Here is a 16218-nt window from a genome sequence, read left to right as displayed (position 1 = left end):
CACACACACACACACACACACACACACACACACACACACACACACACACACACACACACACACACACACACACACACACACACACACACACACCGTCCGTCTCTCGGACTGGCAGATAAAACATTGTTTAGCTATGTGGTTATATCTACCTGCGCTTTGTGTTGTTAGGGAAGTAAAATCAGGCTTGGATCTAAATTGCAGGTATTGAAGTGAGAAAACTCACAATCATGTTGAAGGAATCCCCCGGTGTAGGGGTCACTCAGGTGTGACTGTCTGAATGGAGTAACTTTAGCAGGTTAGGTTGATCAAGCCTCTGTTGCTGGCATTCTGAGATGAGACTGAGCTGATGTGTTAGGTAGCTGAAACAGAGAATTGTGGGTAAAGGCGCACCACAGGGATGTGTGTTGTCGCATCTTTAGATTGTATTTCGATTGTTTTTGCCATTATGGTCCGTCAGGGTATGCAACAGGGATGTGTGTTGTTGCCACTTTAAAATTGCATTTGCCCTCAGCAACGACTAATCTAACCACAGAGCTTAGTTAGGAGAAGGACTAGTCTAACCACAGAGCTTGTTAGGAGGACTAGTCTAACCACAGAGCTTGTTAGGAGAAGGACTAGTCTAACCACAGAGCTTGTTAGGAGGACTAGTCTAACCACAGAGCTTAGTTAGGAGAAGGACTAGTCTAACCACAGAGCTTGTTAGGAGAAGGACTAGTCTAACCACAGAGCTTGTTAGGAGAAGGACTAGTCTAACCACAGAGCTTGTTAGGAGAAGGACTAGTCTAACCACACAGCTTGTTAGGAGAAGGACTAGTCTAACCACAGAGCTTGTTAGGAGAAGGACTAGTCTAACCACAGAGCTTGTTAGGAGGACTAGTCTAACCACAGAGCTTGTTAGGAGGACTAGTCTAACCACAGAGCTTGTTAGGAGAAGGACTAGTCTAACCACAGAGCTTGTTAGGAGGACTAGTCTAACCACAGAGCTTGTTAGGAGAAGGACTAGTCTAACCATAGAGCTTGTTAGGAGAACTAGTCTAACCACAGAGCTTGTTATGAGAAGGACTAGTCTAACCACAGAGCTTGTTAGGAGAAGGACTAGTCTAACCACAGAGCTTGTTAAGAGGACTAGTCTAACCACAGAGCTTGTTAGGAGGACTAGTCTAACCACAGAGCTTGTTAGGAGGACTAGTCTAACCACAGAGCTTTTTAGGAGAAGGACTAGTCTAACCACAGAGCTTGTTAGGAGAAGGACTAGTCTAACCACAGAGCTTGTTAGGAGAAGGACTAGTCTAACCACAGAGCTTGTTAGGAGGACTAGTCTAACCACAGAGCTTGTTAGGAGAAGGACTAGTCTAACCACAGAGCTTGTTAGGAGAAGGACTAGTCTAACCACAGAGCTTGTTAGGAGAAGGACTAGTCTAACCACAGAGCTTGTTAGGAGGACTAGTCTAACCACAGAGCTTGTTAGGAGAGGACTAGTCTAACCACAGAGCTTGTTAGGAGAAGGACTAGTCTAACCACACAGCTTGTTAGGAGAGGACTAGTCTAACCACAGAGCTTGTTAGGAGAAGGACTAGTCTAACCACAGAGCTTGTTAGGAGAAGGACTAGTCTAACCACAGAGCTTGTTAGGAGGACTAGTCTAACCACAGAGCTTGTTAGGAGAAGGACTAGTCTAACCACAGAGCTTGTTAGGAGGACTAGTCTAACCACAGAGCTTGTTAGGAGAAGGACTAGTCTAACCACAGAGCTTGTTAAGAGGACTAGTCTAACCACAGAGCTTGTTAGGAGAAGGACTAGTCTAACCACAGAGCTTGTTAAGAGGACTAGTCTAACCACAGAGCTTGTTAGGAGAAGGACTAGTCTAACCACAGAGCTTATCCATATCTCTGTCTATGAATTTGAAATTGGTTACATTTCTCCAGCTCCGTCCATCAGCGTTTTACTGAAACGGGGGCAGGAGCCACTTTGTTATTTTTTCAACTACTGATTGCTGTTTGTTTACTTTTACTTTGTTTCCAAACATTGGAGTTAAACAAGGTTATATTTTGGGTGCTCATTGGGTACGACAGTTCAACTAAGGTCATGAGGCCTTTATAAGTTATATTCTTCAAGAATCAATGGGTACATACATATAATTCATGTCTAAGTACAAAAATTGGATGTAGCAACTACAGATTGCCCCTTTAACCCTTGTGTGGTGTTCATGTTTTGGTTATTCACCCAGTGTTCACGGGTCTGATGGACCAATAACATTATAGGGTTTTTACAACAATACAGCCGTAACAATTTACATATCAATTACCTGCAATATAGACAGTATACATGGTTAATATAGAGAATATACATGGTTAATATAGACAGTATACAGTATACATGGTTAATATAGAGAATATACATGGTTAATATAGACAGTATACATGGTTAATATAGAGAATATACATGGTTAATATAGAGAATATACATGGTTAATATAGACAGCATGGTTAATATAGACAGTATACATGGTTAATATAGACAGTATACATGGTTAATATAGAGAATATACATGGTTAATATAGACAGTATACATGGTTAATATAGAGAATATACATGGTTAATATAGACAGCATGGTTAATATAGAGAATATACATGGTTAATATAGACAGATGTTTTAAACATGGTTAATATAGAGAATATACATGGTTAATATAGACAGCATGGTTAATATAGACAGTGTACATGGTTAATATAGAGAATATACATGGTTAATATAGAATATACATGGTTATATGTATACATGGTTAATATAGACAGTGTACATGGTTAATATAGAGAATATACATGGTTAATATAGACAGCATGGTTAATATAGACAGTGTACATGGTTAATATAGAGAATATACATGGTTAATATAGAGAGTATACATGGTTAATATAGAGAATATACATGGTTAATATAGAGAATATACATGGTTAATATAGAGAATATACATGGTTAATATAGACAGCGTACATGGTTAATATAGAGAATATACATGGTTAATATAGACAGTATACATGGTTAATATAGACAGTATACATGGTTAATATAGACAGTATACATGGTTAATATAGACAGTATACATGGTTAATATAGACAGTGTACATGGTTAATATAGACAGTATACATGGTTAATATAGAGAATATACATGGTTAATATAGACAGTATACATGGTTAATATTTGCCATTTACCTGCTAGATCACATTTATCAATAAAAGCGCTGTTTATTTTTCTGGGATAAAATGCCTTGCCCTGCCGTCTATTATAATCAAGACATGGGAGGAATAATTCATGTTTATCTTGAACAAATACAAATGAAACAAGGTTTTCATCACTATTGATGTTTACTGCTTTGAACTGAACCAATTGGAAGGACACATTTTACATTCAGTATTTTATGGAAATAATAAATGAGCCCCATTGAACACAAATTAACGCCGGTCTACACACCACATGAGGGACAGAGTTTAACTGTTTGTGTGTTGCAAATGTATTTCTTGCACTTGATGCATGTGTACTGTGTCTTCCTGTCCTTCTTGGGTCCACACACATCGCAAGCGCTTTGTTGCTACCAGCTGCAATCTAGAATGGTTCAGGAATCTCACTCACATATATAGTTACAGCAGACCAAGGTACGAAAGTCAAACACACACACACACACACACACACACACACACACACACACACACACAAAACACACACACACGCAACAACACCTTACTTCCTGTATTGGAGTTGTTGGTTCTGTGGGTCGGGGCTGATGGGACACCAACATCCTCCTCCTGAATCCTCCTCATGATGGCTGCAGAAAGGGAAAGGGGGATACCTAATCAGTTGTACAACTTCTACATTTAACCCAACCCCAACTCTGAATCAGAGAGGTACGGGAAGCTGTCTTAGTCGCCATCCACGTCTTCAGCGTACGGGGAACAGTGAGTTCACCGCCTTGCTCAGAGGCAGAACGATATCATTTTACCTTGTCAGCTCAGGGGATTTGATTCAGAAACCTTTCGGTTACTGGCCCAATGCTCTAACCACTAGGCTACCTGCTGGTTACTGGGCCCAACGCTCTAACCACTAGGCTACCTGCTGGTTACTGGCCCAACGCTCTAACCACTAGGCTACCTGCTGGTTACTGGCCCAACGCTCTAACCACTAGACTACCTGCTGGTTACTGGCCCAACGATCTAACCACTAGGCTACCTGCTGGTTACTGGCCTAATGCTCTAACCACTAGGCTACCTGATGGTTACTGGCCCAACGCTCTAACCGCTAGGCTACCTGCTGGTTACTAGTCCAACGCTCTAACCACTAGGCTACCTGCTGGTTACTGGCCGAACGCTTTAACCGCTAGGCTACCTGCTGGTTACTTGCCCAACGCTCTAACCGCTAGGCTACCTGCTGGTTACTGACCCAACGCTCTAACCACTAGGCTACCTGCTGGTTACTAGTCCAACGCTCTAACCACTAGGCTACCTGCTGGTTACTGGCCCAACGCTCTAACCGCTAGGCTACCTGCTGGTTACTGGCCCAACACTCTAACCACTAGGCTACCTGCTGGTTACTGGGCCAACGCTCTAACCACTAGGCTACCTGCTGGTTACTGGCCCAACGCTCTAACCACTAGGCTACCTGCTGGTTACTGGCCCAGCGCTCTAACCACTAGGCTACCTGCTGGTTACTGGCCCAACGCTCTAACCGCTAGGCTACCTGCTGGTTACTGGCCCAACGCTCTAACCACTAGGCTACCTGCTGGTTACTGGCCCAACGATCTAACCACTAGGCTACCTGCCACCCTGAGCTGGGGTCTGCGGGATATGTTACCTCCTGTTGATTTGAAGTCTTACCAATGCCTTGCCCGGCTCCTGGAGAAAGAGCTGCCTATGTTCCAGTCGGGAAAGATCTGCTGTACGCCGAGATGTCCAAGATGTTGAAGAATATCACAAGTAACAGTCACCAGCTTGTCTCCTTTTGTGGCATTATAATCCATTATGATTTCTGGTTTTTTGATGTTCCTGGCTACAGATTCTCCCCATCCTTATGCAGCGTACTCATGAGTACCACATTGTTGCCTTTCTTTGGTATGTAGGACACTAGGGACGTTTCGGCTGTGAACACAAACCTGAATTGATAGGCCTTTTTTCCCGTGTATTCAACAGCTGAGGTGGGAGCTCTGGCTTTGTTTTTTCATACTGTTCCTAGCATCGTCAGCTTCCTCTTGAGGAGATCCTGTCCCAGCTTGTGAGAAGTAAAAAAGTTATCGCATGTGATGTTGTGGGCCACGGAGTCTCTATGTCACGTCCCATATCCCTTGGTTCTTCTCAGGGACTCCTCCATCTGGCTTCCCCGTATACACTCGCAAGTTCCACACATATGAGGAAGCAGCATCACAGACGGCCCAGCTCTTGATTCCATATTTTGCAGGTTTAGACGATATATACTGCCTGACAGGGGCAGCAGCCCCTAAATTTCATAAGCTGCTCATCGACCTTTTTGTTTCATTTTTACTTGTTTTCACCTACACACACACACCTTTTCCAAACTTGTATTGCCCTCAGACCCAAACACCACACAAGGGTTAACTTTGATATCCAACTACTATTTTAATCAGGCATTAGTTTAAACAGCTATTAGTTCAACCTCTTGCACTGGTTCATCTTCCAAAGTAAAGCCTAAATGTGGCTCCTACTCACTCGTCGCTCTGTCACCCAGATAAGAGCAGTGTTTGATGTTGGCCTTTGTCTCTCTCTCTCTCTCTGTCTGTCTCTCTCTCTCGCTCTCCCTCTCTCTGCCTCTCTCTCTCTCTCTGCCTCTCTCTCTCTCTCTCTCTCTCTCTCTCTCTCTCTCTCTCTCTCTCTCTTTGTCTCTCTGTCTGACTATCTGTAACCTCCAGAACCCGGAACCACCAGGAGCCTTCTGTTCCTCCAGAAGCCCCAGAGAGTCACCTCCCTCTTGGGGAGAGATGCCGTGTTGGAGTGTTCAGCCTCGGGGTTCCCCACCCCTGTCTTCCACTGGATGAGAGGAGCTGAGAGGATACAGAGCAGGTGAATAACTCCTTGATTCCGTCCCAAATGGCACTCTATTTACTAGCTATTTTTCAACTAGGGCCCGTAGGGTGTTGTGTACTATATAGGAAATACGATCCACCTTTTCTTTTCCACAAGACTTCTGATGTGTGATGAGTGGAGCAATATCAAACCACTACCCAGCCGGGAAAAGCTGGTACAAATGACGACATTACAGATAGTTTTGCACGCTGGGTATGAGTTGGAGCCACATGTAATTTTTGTCATGGTTACAGTGGCAAGAAAAAGTATGTGAACCCTTTGGAATTTACCTGGATTTCTGCATAAATCGGTCATAAAATTTGATCTGCTCTTCATCTAAGTCACAACAATAGACAAACACAGTCTGAGTAAACGTAAAAGACACAAACAATGATACGTATTCATGTCTTTATTGAAAACACCGTGTAAACATTCACAGGTGGAAAAAGTATGTGAACCCTTTCATTTAATAACTGGTCGAGCCTCCTTCGGCAGCAATAAACTCACCATAGTGCCCTCAAAGCTCATCACTAAACTAAGGACTCAGGGACTAAACACCTCCCTCTGCAACTGGATTTTGGACTTCCTGATGGGCCGCCCCCAGGTGGTGAGGGTAGGTAACAACATATCCGCCACGCTGATCCTCAACACAGGGGCCCCTCAGGGGTGCGTGTTCAGCCCCCTCCTGTACTCCCTGTTCATTCATGACTGCATGGCCAGGCACGACTCCAACACCATCATTAAGTTTGCTGATGACACAACAGTGGTAGGCCTGATCACCGACAACGACGAGATAGGGAGGAGGTCAGAGACCTGGCAGTGTGGTGCCAGGACAACAACCTCTCCCTCAACATCAGCAAGACAAAGGAGATGATTGTGCACTACAGGAAAATGAGGACCGAGCACGCCACCATTCTCATCGACGGGGCTGTAGTGGAGCAGGTTGAGAGCTTCAAGTTCATTGGCGTCCACATCACAATCACATCAAGACAGTCGTGAAGAGGGCACAACAAAATCTATTCCCCCTCAGGAGAAAAAAGATTTGTCATGGGTCCTTAGATCCTCAAATGGTTTTACAGCTGCACCATCGAGAGCATCCTGATGGGTTGCATTACTGCCTGGTATGGCAACTGCTCAGCCTCCGACCGCAAGGCACTACAGAGGGTAGTGCGTAAGGCCCAGTACATCACCGGGGCCAAGCTTCCTGCCATCCAGGACCACTATACCAGGCGGTGTCAGAGGAAGGGCCTAAAAATTGTCAAAGACTCCAGCCAACCTAGTCATAGACTGTTCTCTCGGCTACCGCACGGCAAGCGGTACCCGGAGCGCCAAGTCTAGATCCAAGAGACTCCTAAATAGATTCTACCCCGAAGCCTCCTGAACAGCTAATGGCCAGACTGCCCCCCCCCAGATAGCTGCTGCTACTCTCTGTTATTATCTATGCATAGTCACTTTAATATAGCCTCCACATTGACTCTGTACCGGTACCCCCTGTATATAGCCTCCACATTGACTCTGTACCGGTACCCCCTGTATATAGCCTCCACATTGACTCTGTACCGGTACCCCCTGTATATAGCCTCCACATTGACTCTGTACCGGTACCCCCTATATATAGCCTCCACATTGACTCTGTACCGGTACCCCCTGTATAAAGCCTCCACATTGACTCTGTACCGGTACCCCCTGTATATAGCCTCCACATTGACTCTGTACCGGTACCCCCTGTATATAGCCTCCACATTGACTCTGTACCGTTACCCCCTGTATATAGCCTCCACATTGACTCTGTACCGGTACCCCCTGTATATAGCCTCCACATTGACTCTGTACCGTAACACCCTGTATATAGCCTCCACATTGACTCTGTACCGGTACCCCCTGTATATAGCCTCCACATTGACTCTGTACCGTAACACCCTGTATAAAGCCTCCACATTGACTCTGTACCGGTACCCCCTGTATATAGCCTCCACATTGACTCTGTACCGGTACCCCCCTGTATATAGCCTCCACATTGACTCTGTACCGGTACCCCCTGTATATAGCCTCCACATTGACTCTCTACCGGTACCCCCTGTATATAGCCTCCACATTGACTCTGTACCGGTACCCCCTGTATATAGCCTCCACATTGACTCTCTACCGGTACCCCCTGTATATAGCCTCCACATTGACTCTGTACCGGTACCCCCTGTATATAGCCTCCACATTGACTCTGTACCGTAACACCCTGTATATAGCCTCCACATTGACTCTGTACCGGTACCCCCTGTATATAGCCTCCACATTGACTCTGTACCGTAACACCCTGTATATAGCCTCCACATTGACTCTGTACCGGTACCCCCTGTATATAACCTCCACATTGACTCTGTACCGGTACCCCCTGTATATAGCCTCCACATTGACTCTGTACCGGTACCCCCTGTATATAGCCTCCACATTGACTCTGTACCGGTACCCCCTGTATATAGCCTCCACATTGACTCTGTACCGGTACCCCCTGTATATAGCCTCCACATTGACTCTGTACCGGTACCCCCTGTATATAGCCTCCACATTGACTCTGTACCGGTACCCCCTGTATATAGCCTCCACATTGACTCTGTACCGGTACCCCCTGTGTATAGCCTCACTATTGTTATTTACTGCTGCTCTTTAATTATTTGTTATTCTAATCTCTTACTTTGGGGGGGGGGATTTTCTTAAAACTGCATTGTTGGTTAAGGGATTGTAAGTCAGCATTTCACTGTGAGGTCTACACAGCGCATGTGACAAATAGCATTTTATTTTATTTGAACCAAATGTTTTCTATAATTGCGGATCAGACCTGCGCAACGGTCAGGAGGAATTTTGGACCACTTTATTTACTTCTATGTTTTGGGTCGTTGTCCTGTTGCATCACCCAACTTCTGTTGAGCTTCAATTGGCAGACAGATAGCCTAACATTCTCCTGCAAAATGTCTTGATTAACTTGGGAATTCATTTTTCCGCCGATGATAGCAAGCTGTCCAGGCCCTGAGGCAGCAAAGCAGCCCTAAACCATGATGCTCCCTCCACCATACTTTACAGTTGGGATGAGGTTTTGATGTTGGTGTGCTGTGCCTTTTTTTCTCCACACATGGTGTTGTGTGTTCCTTACAAACAACTCAACTGTAGTTTCATCTGTCCACAGAATATTTTGCTAGTAGCGCTGTGGAACATCCAGGTGCTCTTTTGTGAACTTCAGACGTGCAGCAATGTTTTTTTTTGGACAGCAGTGGCTTCTTACGTGGTGTCCTCCCATGAACACCATTCTTGTTTAGTGTTTTACGTATCGTAGTCTCGTCAACAGAGATGTTAGCGTGTTCCAGAGATTTCTGTAAGTCTTTAGCTGACACTCTAGGTTTCTTCTTAACCTCATTGAGCATTCTGCGCTGTGCTCTTGCAGTAATTTTTGCAGGACGGCCACTCTTAGGGAGAGTAGCAACAATGATGAACTTTCTCCATTTATAGACAATTTGTCTTACCGTGGACTGATGAACATGAAGGCTTTTAGAGATACTTTTGTAATCCTTTCCAGCTCTATGCAAGTCAAGAATTCTTAATCTTAGGTCTTCTGAGATCTCTTTTGTTCAAGGCATTGCTCATATCAGGCAATGCTTCTTGTGAATAGCAAACTCACATTTTGTGAGAGTTTTTTATAGGGCAAGGCAGCTCTAATTAACATCTCCAATCTCATCTCATTGATTGGACTCCAGGTTAGCTGACTCCTGACTCCAATTAGCTTTTGGAAAAGTCATTAGCCTAGGGGTTCACATACTTTTTCCAACCTACACTGTGAATGTTTAAATTATGTATTCAATATAGACAAGAAAAATACAATAATGTGTGTGTTATTAGTTTAAGCACACTGTGTTTGTCTATTGTAGTGACTTAGATGAAGATCAGATGCAATTTTATGACAAATTTATGCAGAAATCCAGGTAATTACAAAGGGTTCACCTACTTTTTCTAGCCAATGTATATCACTAACTACTGTACTGTAAGATATTGCACGGTCTCTGAGAGATATCTGGAAGTTAATGCACGTTATCACAGGGCACAGAGCTTCTTTTGTTGTGTACAAATGCCTGTTTTTCTTGGTTATCTTGGTTTTATGTCTTTGATTCGTCATCTGTGCTTCTGCAGGTCTAAGAAGTACTCCCTGCTGGGTGGCAGTAACCTGCTGATCAGCAGCGTAACGGACGACGACTCAGGCTCCTACAGCTGCGTGGCGTTTAACAACAACCAGAACATCACCGCTTCCTGCGAGCTGTCCGTCCTCGGTAAGTGTGTCCCACGAGACCCGCCACTCGTCGCCCGGTGGGAACCCATCCCCGGCTGGCACACAAGAAGCACACAAACACACACAAACTAACAAACAGAGCCACATCTTCTACAGGTGTCTCTCTGTCCATGTCTCTTCTCCATCGCGGTCTCAAGTCAGTGGAAAATGTTATAGTTTCAGTCCACAACCCTCCTGAGGAACTGCCAGCCAAAACCCTGAACACCTGAACACAATTTTTGACTGCCATTTCCCCTGACAAAATGAACTACATGACAATCATAACTTTGTTTAAAGATTTTGGCTGACCTAGATTAGACAAACTACATAATCTGTTATATCTCTAATAGCATGAGAATAACATTTAATCTGACAAATATAAACTACTTGATCTGGTATAACATCAATATCATGACAATAACATTTAATCTGACTGTCACGTCCTGACCAGTGAAAGAGGTCATTTGCCATAGTAGAATGGTCAGGGCGTGGCAGGGGGGGTTTGTTTTGTAGGTATTGTGGGTTTTCTGTTTCTATGTGGGTTTGTTGTAGTTGTCTATTTCTATGTGTTGGTTTTCATGTTCTGCCGGGTGTCTTTCGTTGTCTCTGATTGGAAGCCATACTTAGGCAGCCTGTTTTTCCTTTGGGGTTGTAGGTAGTTGTTTTCCGTTTCGTTATTTGTACCTGACGGGACTGTTGTTGGTCGTTTTGTTATTTTGCAAAGTGTTTTCATTAAAAGTAAATATGAGCACTTCACACGCCGCATTTTGGTCTCCTTTAGACGACCCTTATTACACTGACAATATTTTATAGTATTTTATTCTGAAGGTGTGGCAGGGAAGTCAGGAGATCGAACTTGGTATAAAACGGAGCAGTTTAATAAGTGCTCAAAAACTCAAAAAACCAAAATGTACAAATTAATTCAAGTGGGTTCAAAACCCGTCGCACACCAGAACATATCTTGCACATAGCTTACAAACAAACAATCACCGTCAAGGACAATGAGGGGGGAAACAGAGGGTTAAATACACAACATGTAATGAATGGGATTGGAACCAGGTGTGATACAAGACAAGACAAAAACCAAAGGAAAATGAAAAGAGGATCAGCGATGGCTTGAAGGTCGAAGACTTCAAACGCCGCCCGAACAAGGAGAGGGACCGACTTCGGCGGAAGTTGTGACAGAAGGATGTACTTTAATGTGATATTCAGAATGGTTCTAAAATATTGATACGGTATAGTCAAGATGTGTGAGTATCAATACATGTCACTCAAAGAACAGCTATTTCATAACAGCACAGCAAGTTAACAAAAAAAACTACCTACCCTTGAAAGTTTGATCCAAACTCGGGAAATGCTTCGGCAGACCTCACTTGATCAAATGAAGTTTGTAGATGAGTGGAAATACTCCTTGGAGAGAAATCTTCAAATGAAGTTTGCAGATGAGTGGAAATACTCCTTGGAGAGAGATCTTCAAATGAAATTTTGCAATGCCTCGTTCTCTCGCCTCTCTGCTTTCACCCACGTCACTCTATCCAGCTATCAGAATGCAGCGCTATGTGGCATCTGACGATTCCAGAACCTTGACATCCATTGGAATATCTTCTGTTAGGTTGGAAGGAACTCAGTTCATGTTTAATAGCAATTTTTGATACATCAAAAAACACTTTTTGACTCGTCACATAGTGTTATTTGTCGTGTATCTTTTTTGACACGCAAAAAAAAAATAAAAAATTGCGTTGTTATGGCGTTGTTATTACGTAGTTATTAGATATTGATTACACTATCACTCGTATTTCGTATGTCACAGCGATTTAGTGATAAGTATGCTATGAAATACTGGTAAAGTATTGTCTCGCACACCTGCCGCTGCCGCACGAGTGCAGACACACTTCCCCAAGCTCTGGGACAGTGCTGGTTAAAAAACAAAAGCTTGCTAGCTGATGTATGCAAACAATTTTCTTCCCCGAAAACACGCAAAGACCCTAACGGCTTTCCGTAGCCTGAGACAATGTTTTACCTCACCACGATTAGTTTAGTTTTCTAAACAGACACATCAAACTCAGTGACTGATGCTTTTTTTTTTAAATCGTAAGATCTAAATATAAAACTGTTAAGTTTTTATTATTAAAGAGTTTAGAAACATCTGGTAATTTGAGACATTTATACGCCAAACATGACTGGTTTAGATGTACACTGAGTCTACAAAACATTAGGAACACCAGCTCTTTCCATGACATGGACTGACCAGGTGAATCCAGGTGGAAGCTATCATCCCTTATTGATGTCACCTGTTAAATCCACTTCAATCAGCAGACAGTAGATGAAGGGGAGGGGACAGGGTAGTCCTTTCCTGAAGTCAAATGACCGAGTCGCCTCATGGGTGGAATATTATTCATATTTTTCATCATTTCATAATTCATAAACATAATAAAAATAAAAAATAAAGTGTTTCTATTTCAAACAGTTTTGTTATAATTCAGTTTTCTATGATGTATAAAAAGTGTAGTAGTGGGACGCAAACTCTAAATGTAATACATCTCAACTGCATATCTGACATGGTACAAGTGTCTTCTTTTCTTTCAGCCCATAAGCTTGTGTGTGAGGTGTATACTTGTGTTTCAAAGTAGATGTGTTTAAGATTACCCAGAAACACTCTGTGTGACCCTGATTTAGCCAACTGGAGTAGAACGTTAAAGAAGGATTTTTAAGCCTTGAAACAATTGAGACATGGATTGCGTATGTGTACCATTCAGAGGGTGAATGGACAAGACAAAATATTTAAGTGTCTTTAAACGGGGGTATGGTAGTAGGTGACAGACGCACCGGTTTGAGTCAACAACCGCAACACTGCTGGGTTTTACACCCTCAACAGTTTCCCCGTGTGTATCAAGAATGGTCCATCTACCCAAAGGGCATCCAGCCAACTTTACACAACCTGTGGGAAGCATTGGAGTCAACATGGACCAGCATCCCTGTGGAACGCTTTAGACACCTTGTAGAGTCCATGTCCAGACCAATTGAGACTGTTCTGAGGGGTATAAGGGGGTGCAACACAACATTAGGAAAGTATTTGTAATGCTTTGTAGACTCAGTGTATATACGATTACAAAATGAAGCTATGTTGTCCAAACAGATTGTATTATAGTCTGATCAATAAAACAACTGATCAATTTACTTGATCAGTTGATCCATAGTCAATATGCAATTGAACAGGTGGTGGTTTTGAGAAGGGGGGACGTGTGCGGTAACTCACTAAATTAAATCTTGTAATAAATAATGCGGAAATTGAGCGTGTTGAGGAGACTAAAGTGCTTGGAGTAACCCTGGATTGTAAACTGTCATGGTCAAAACATATTGATACAACAGTAGCTAAGATGGGGAGAAGACTGTCTATAATAAAGCACTGCTCTACCTTCTTAACAACACTATCAACAAGGCAGGTCCTACAGGCCCTAGTTTCTACCTTCTTAACAGCACTACCAACAAGGCAGGTCCTACAGGCCCTAGTTTCTACCTTCTTAACAACACTATCAACAAGGCAGGTCCTACAGGCCCTAGTTTCTACCTTCTTAACAACACTATCAACAAGGCAGGTCCTACAGGCCCTAGTTTCTACCTTCTTAACAACACTATCAACAAGACAGGTCCTACAGGCCCTAGTTTCTACCTTCTTAACAACACTATCAACAAGACAGGTCCTACAGGCCCTAGTTTCTACCTTCTTAACAACACTATCAACAAGGCAGGTCCTACAGGCCCTAGTTTCTACCTTCTTAACAACACTATCAACAAGGCAGGTCCTACAGGCCCTAGTTTCTACCTTCTTTAACAACACTATCAACAAGGCAGGTCCTACAGGCCCTAGTTTCTACCTTCTTAACAACACTATCAACAAGGCAGGTCCTACAGGCCCTAGTTTCTACCTTCTTAACAACACTATCAACAAGGCAGGTCCTACAGGCCCTAGTTTCTACCTTCTTAACAACACTATCAACAAGGCAGGTCCTACAGGCCCTAGTTTTATCGCACCTGGACTACTGTTCAGTGGTGTGGTCAGGTGCCACAAAAAAGGACTTAGGAAAATTGCAATTGTCTCAGCACAGGGCAGCACGGCTGGCCCTTGGATCTACACAGAGAGCAAACATTAATAACATGCATGTCCATCTCTCCTGGCTCAAAGTGGAGGAGAGATTGACTTCATCACTGCGTTATATTTATGAGAGGTATTGACATGTTGTAATGCACCGAGCTGTCTGTCTAAACTACTGGCACACAGCTCAGACACCCATACATACCCTACAAGACATGCCACCAGAGGTCTCTTCACAGTCCCCAAGTCCAGAACAGACTTTGGGAGGAGCACAGTACTACATAGAACCATGACTACATGGAACTCTATTCCACATCAAGTAACTGATGCAGTAGTAGAATCAGATTTAAAAAACAGATAAAAATACACCTTATGGATCAGAGGGGACTGTGAAGCAACACAAACATAGACACACACACACACACATGGATTTAGTACTGTAGATATGTGATAGTGGTGAAGTAGGGGCCTGAAATCTGTGAATGTATTGTAATGTTTTTAAAATGGTATAAACTGCCTTAATGTTGCTGGACCCCAGGAAGAATAACTTCTGCTTTGGCAGCAGCTAATGGTGATCCATAATAAATACAAATACAAATCACAGAGACAAACTGATTCCAATATCCTCACACGTAATTTACTAAGCAACACAAACAGAGATATTGTGTGGGAAGGCTGTACACAAGCCGGTAGTAAATGGGCAGATTCTTTCATACAATGTTCAACACTTCCTATAGCTGTTGTCTGTGAGGATGTAACACTGATAAGGAGCAGCGCTGCTTAATGCCTGGCTTTAATGTATTACTAAAGATGGGATCTTTTGTTTTCTTTATAATGTTGAGCGTGAACATATCGCCTTCGGCAGGGTAGCCTAGTGGTTAGAGCGTTGGTACTAGTAACCAAAAAGGTTGCAAGTTCAAATCCCCGAGCTGACGAGGTACAAATCTGTCGTTCTGCCCACTGAACAAGGCAGTTAACCTGGTAGGCTATCATTGAAAAGAAGAATTTGTTCTTAATTGACTTGCCTTGTTATATGAAGATACAATTTTAAAAATACACAAGCATTCGCATCTCATTTGTTGAAATGGCTTTCATACAGATATGATTCACAGAAAGCACTACGTCGGGACAATGCTTTCTATAAGCCTGTTAATGCGGAAAGCACAGCAGGGTGTATGGTAACAGCGGGTCAGTCTGTTCTGAAGCCAAAAGTAGTGTGTGTGTCCCAAAATGGTATCCTATTTCCCTATATAGTGCACTACCCTGGTCTAAAGTAGTGCACTATATAGGGAATAGGGTGCCATTTGAGACGCCGTAGCGGAGCTGATGATCTTTGCACGCTATGTTCCCCCGTTAGCTCTCCCTTATCCCCCCCCCCATATGGTGGCTGGGTAGCTTTGGGATTTATACTTCTATCTGTCAGTCAGTCAGCATGGCGATGTGACAAGCACACGCTTAAGATTACCCAGAAAGCTGCTCTTCGTTTATGATGTGTCACAAGTTGTCGCGATACAGTAGCCATCGATCCACGCTAAACTCACTGTTCCTTTGGTGGAAACCCTCACTGTTGATTGACAGTGGGTAGTGACCGCAAGCATAGGAACCATCCTCTCTCTCTCAATTTTTCTCTCTCTTTCTGTCTCTCTCTCGATCTCTCTCTCGATCTCCGTCTCGCTCTCGATCGCCGTCTCTCTCTCGATCTCTGTCTCTCTCTCGATCTCTGTCTCTCTCTCTTTCTCTCGCTC

General features: G+C 43.4%; 1 protein-coding gene across 1 annotated transcript in view; it reads left to right on the top strand.

The window, feature by feature from the left end:
- Positions 1–16218, top strand: part of LOC106591943 (netrin receptor DCC) — a 384214-nt gene that overhangs the window by 79075 nt on the left and 288921 nt on the right. Inside the window, 2 exon segments of the mRNA XM_045703220.1 lie at positions 5918–6068; positions 10245–10381. Of these exon segments, the coding sequence (XP_045559176.1) occupies positions 5918–6068; positions 10245–10381 (288 nt within the window).

Source organism: Salmo salar, chromosome ssa01, assembly GCF_905237065.1.
Source record: "Salmo salar chromosome ssa01, Ssal_v3.1, whole genome shotgun sequence".
NCBI classification, from domain to species: domain Eukaryota; kingdom Metazoa; phylum Chordata; class Actinopteri; order Salmoniformes; family Salmonidae; genus Salmo; species Salmo salar.
Note: the sequence above shows the minus strand (reverse complement) of the source record. Positions and strands in the feature narration are given on the sequence as shown.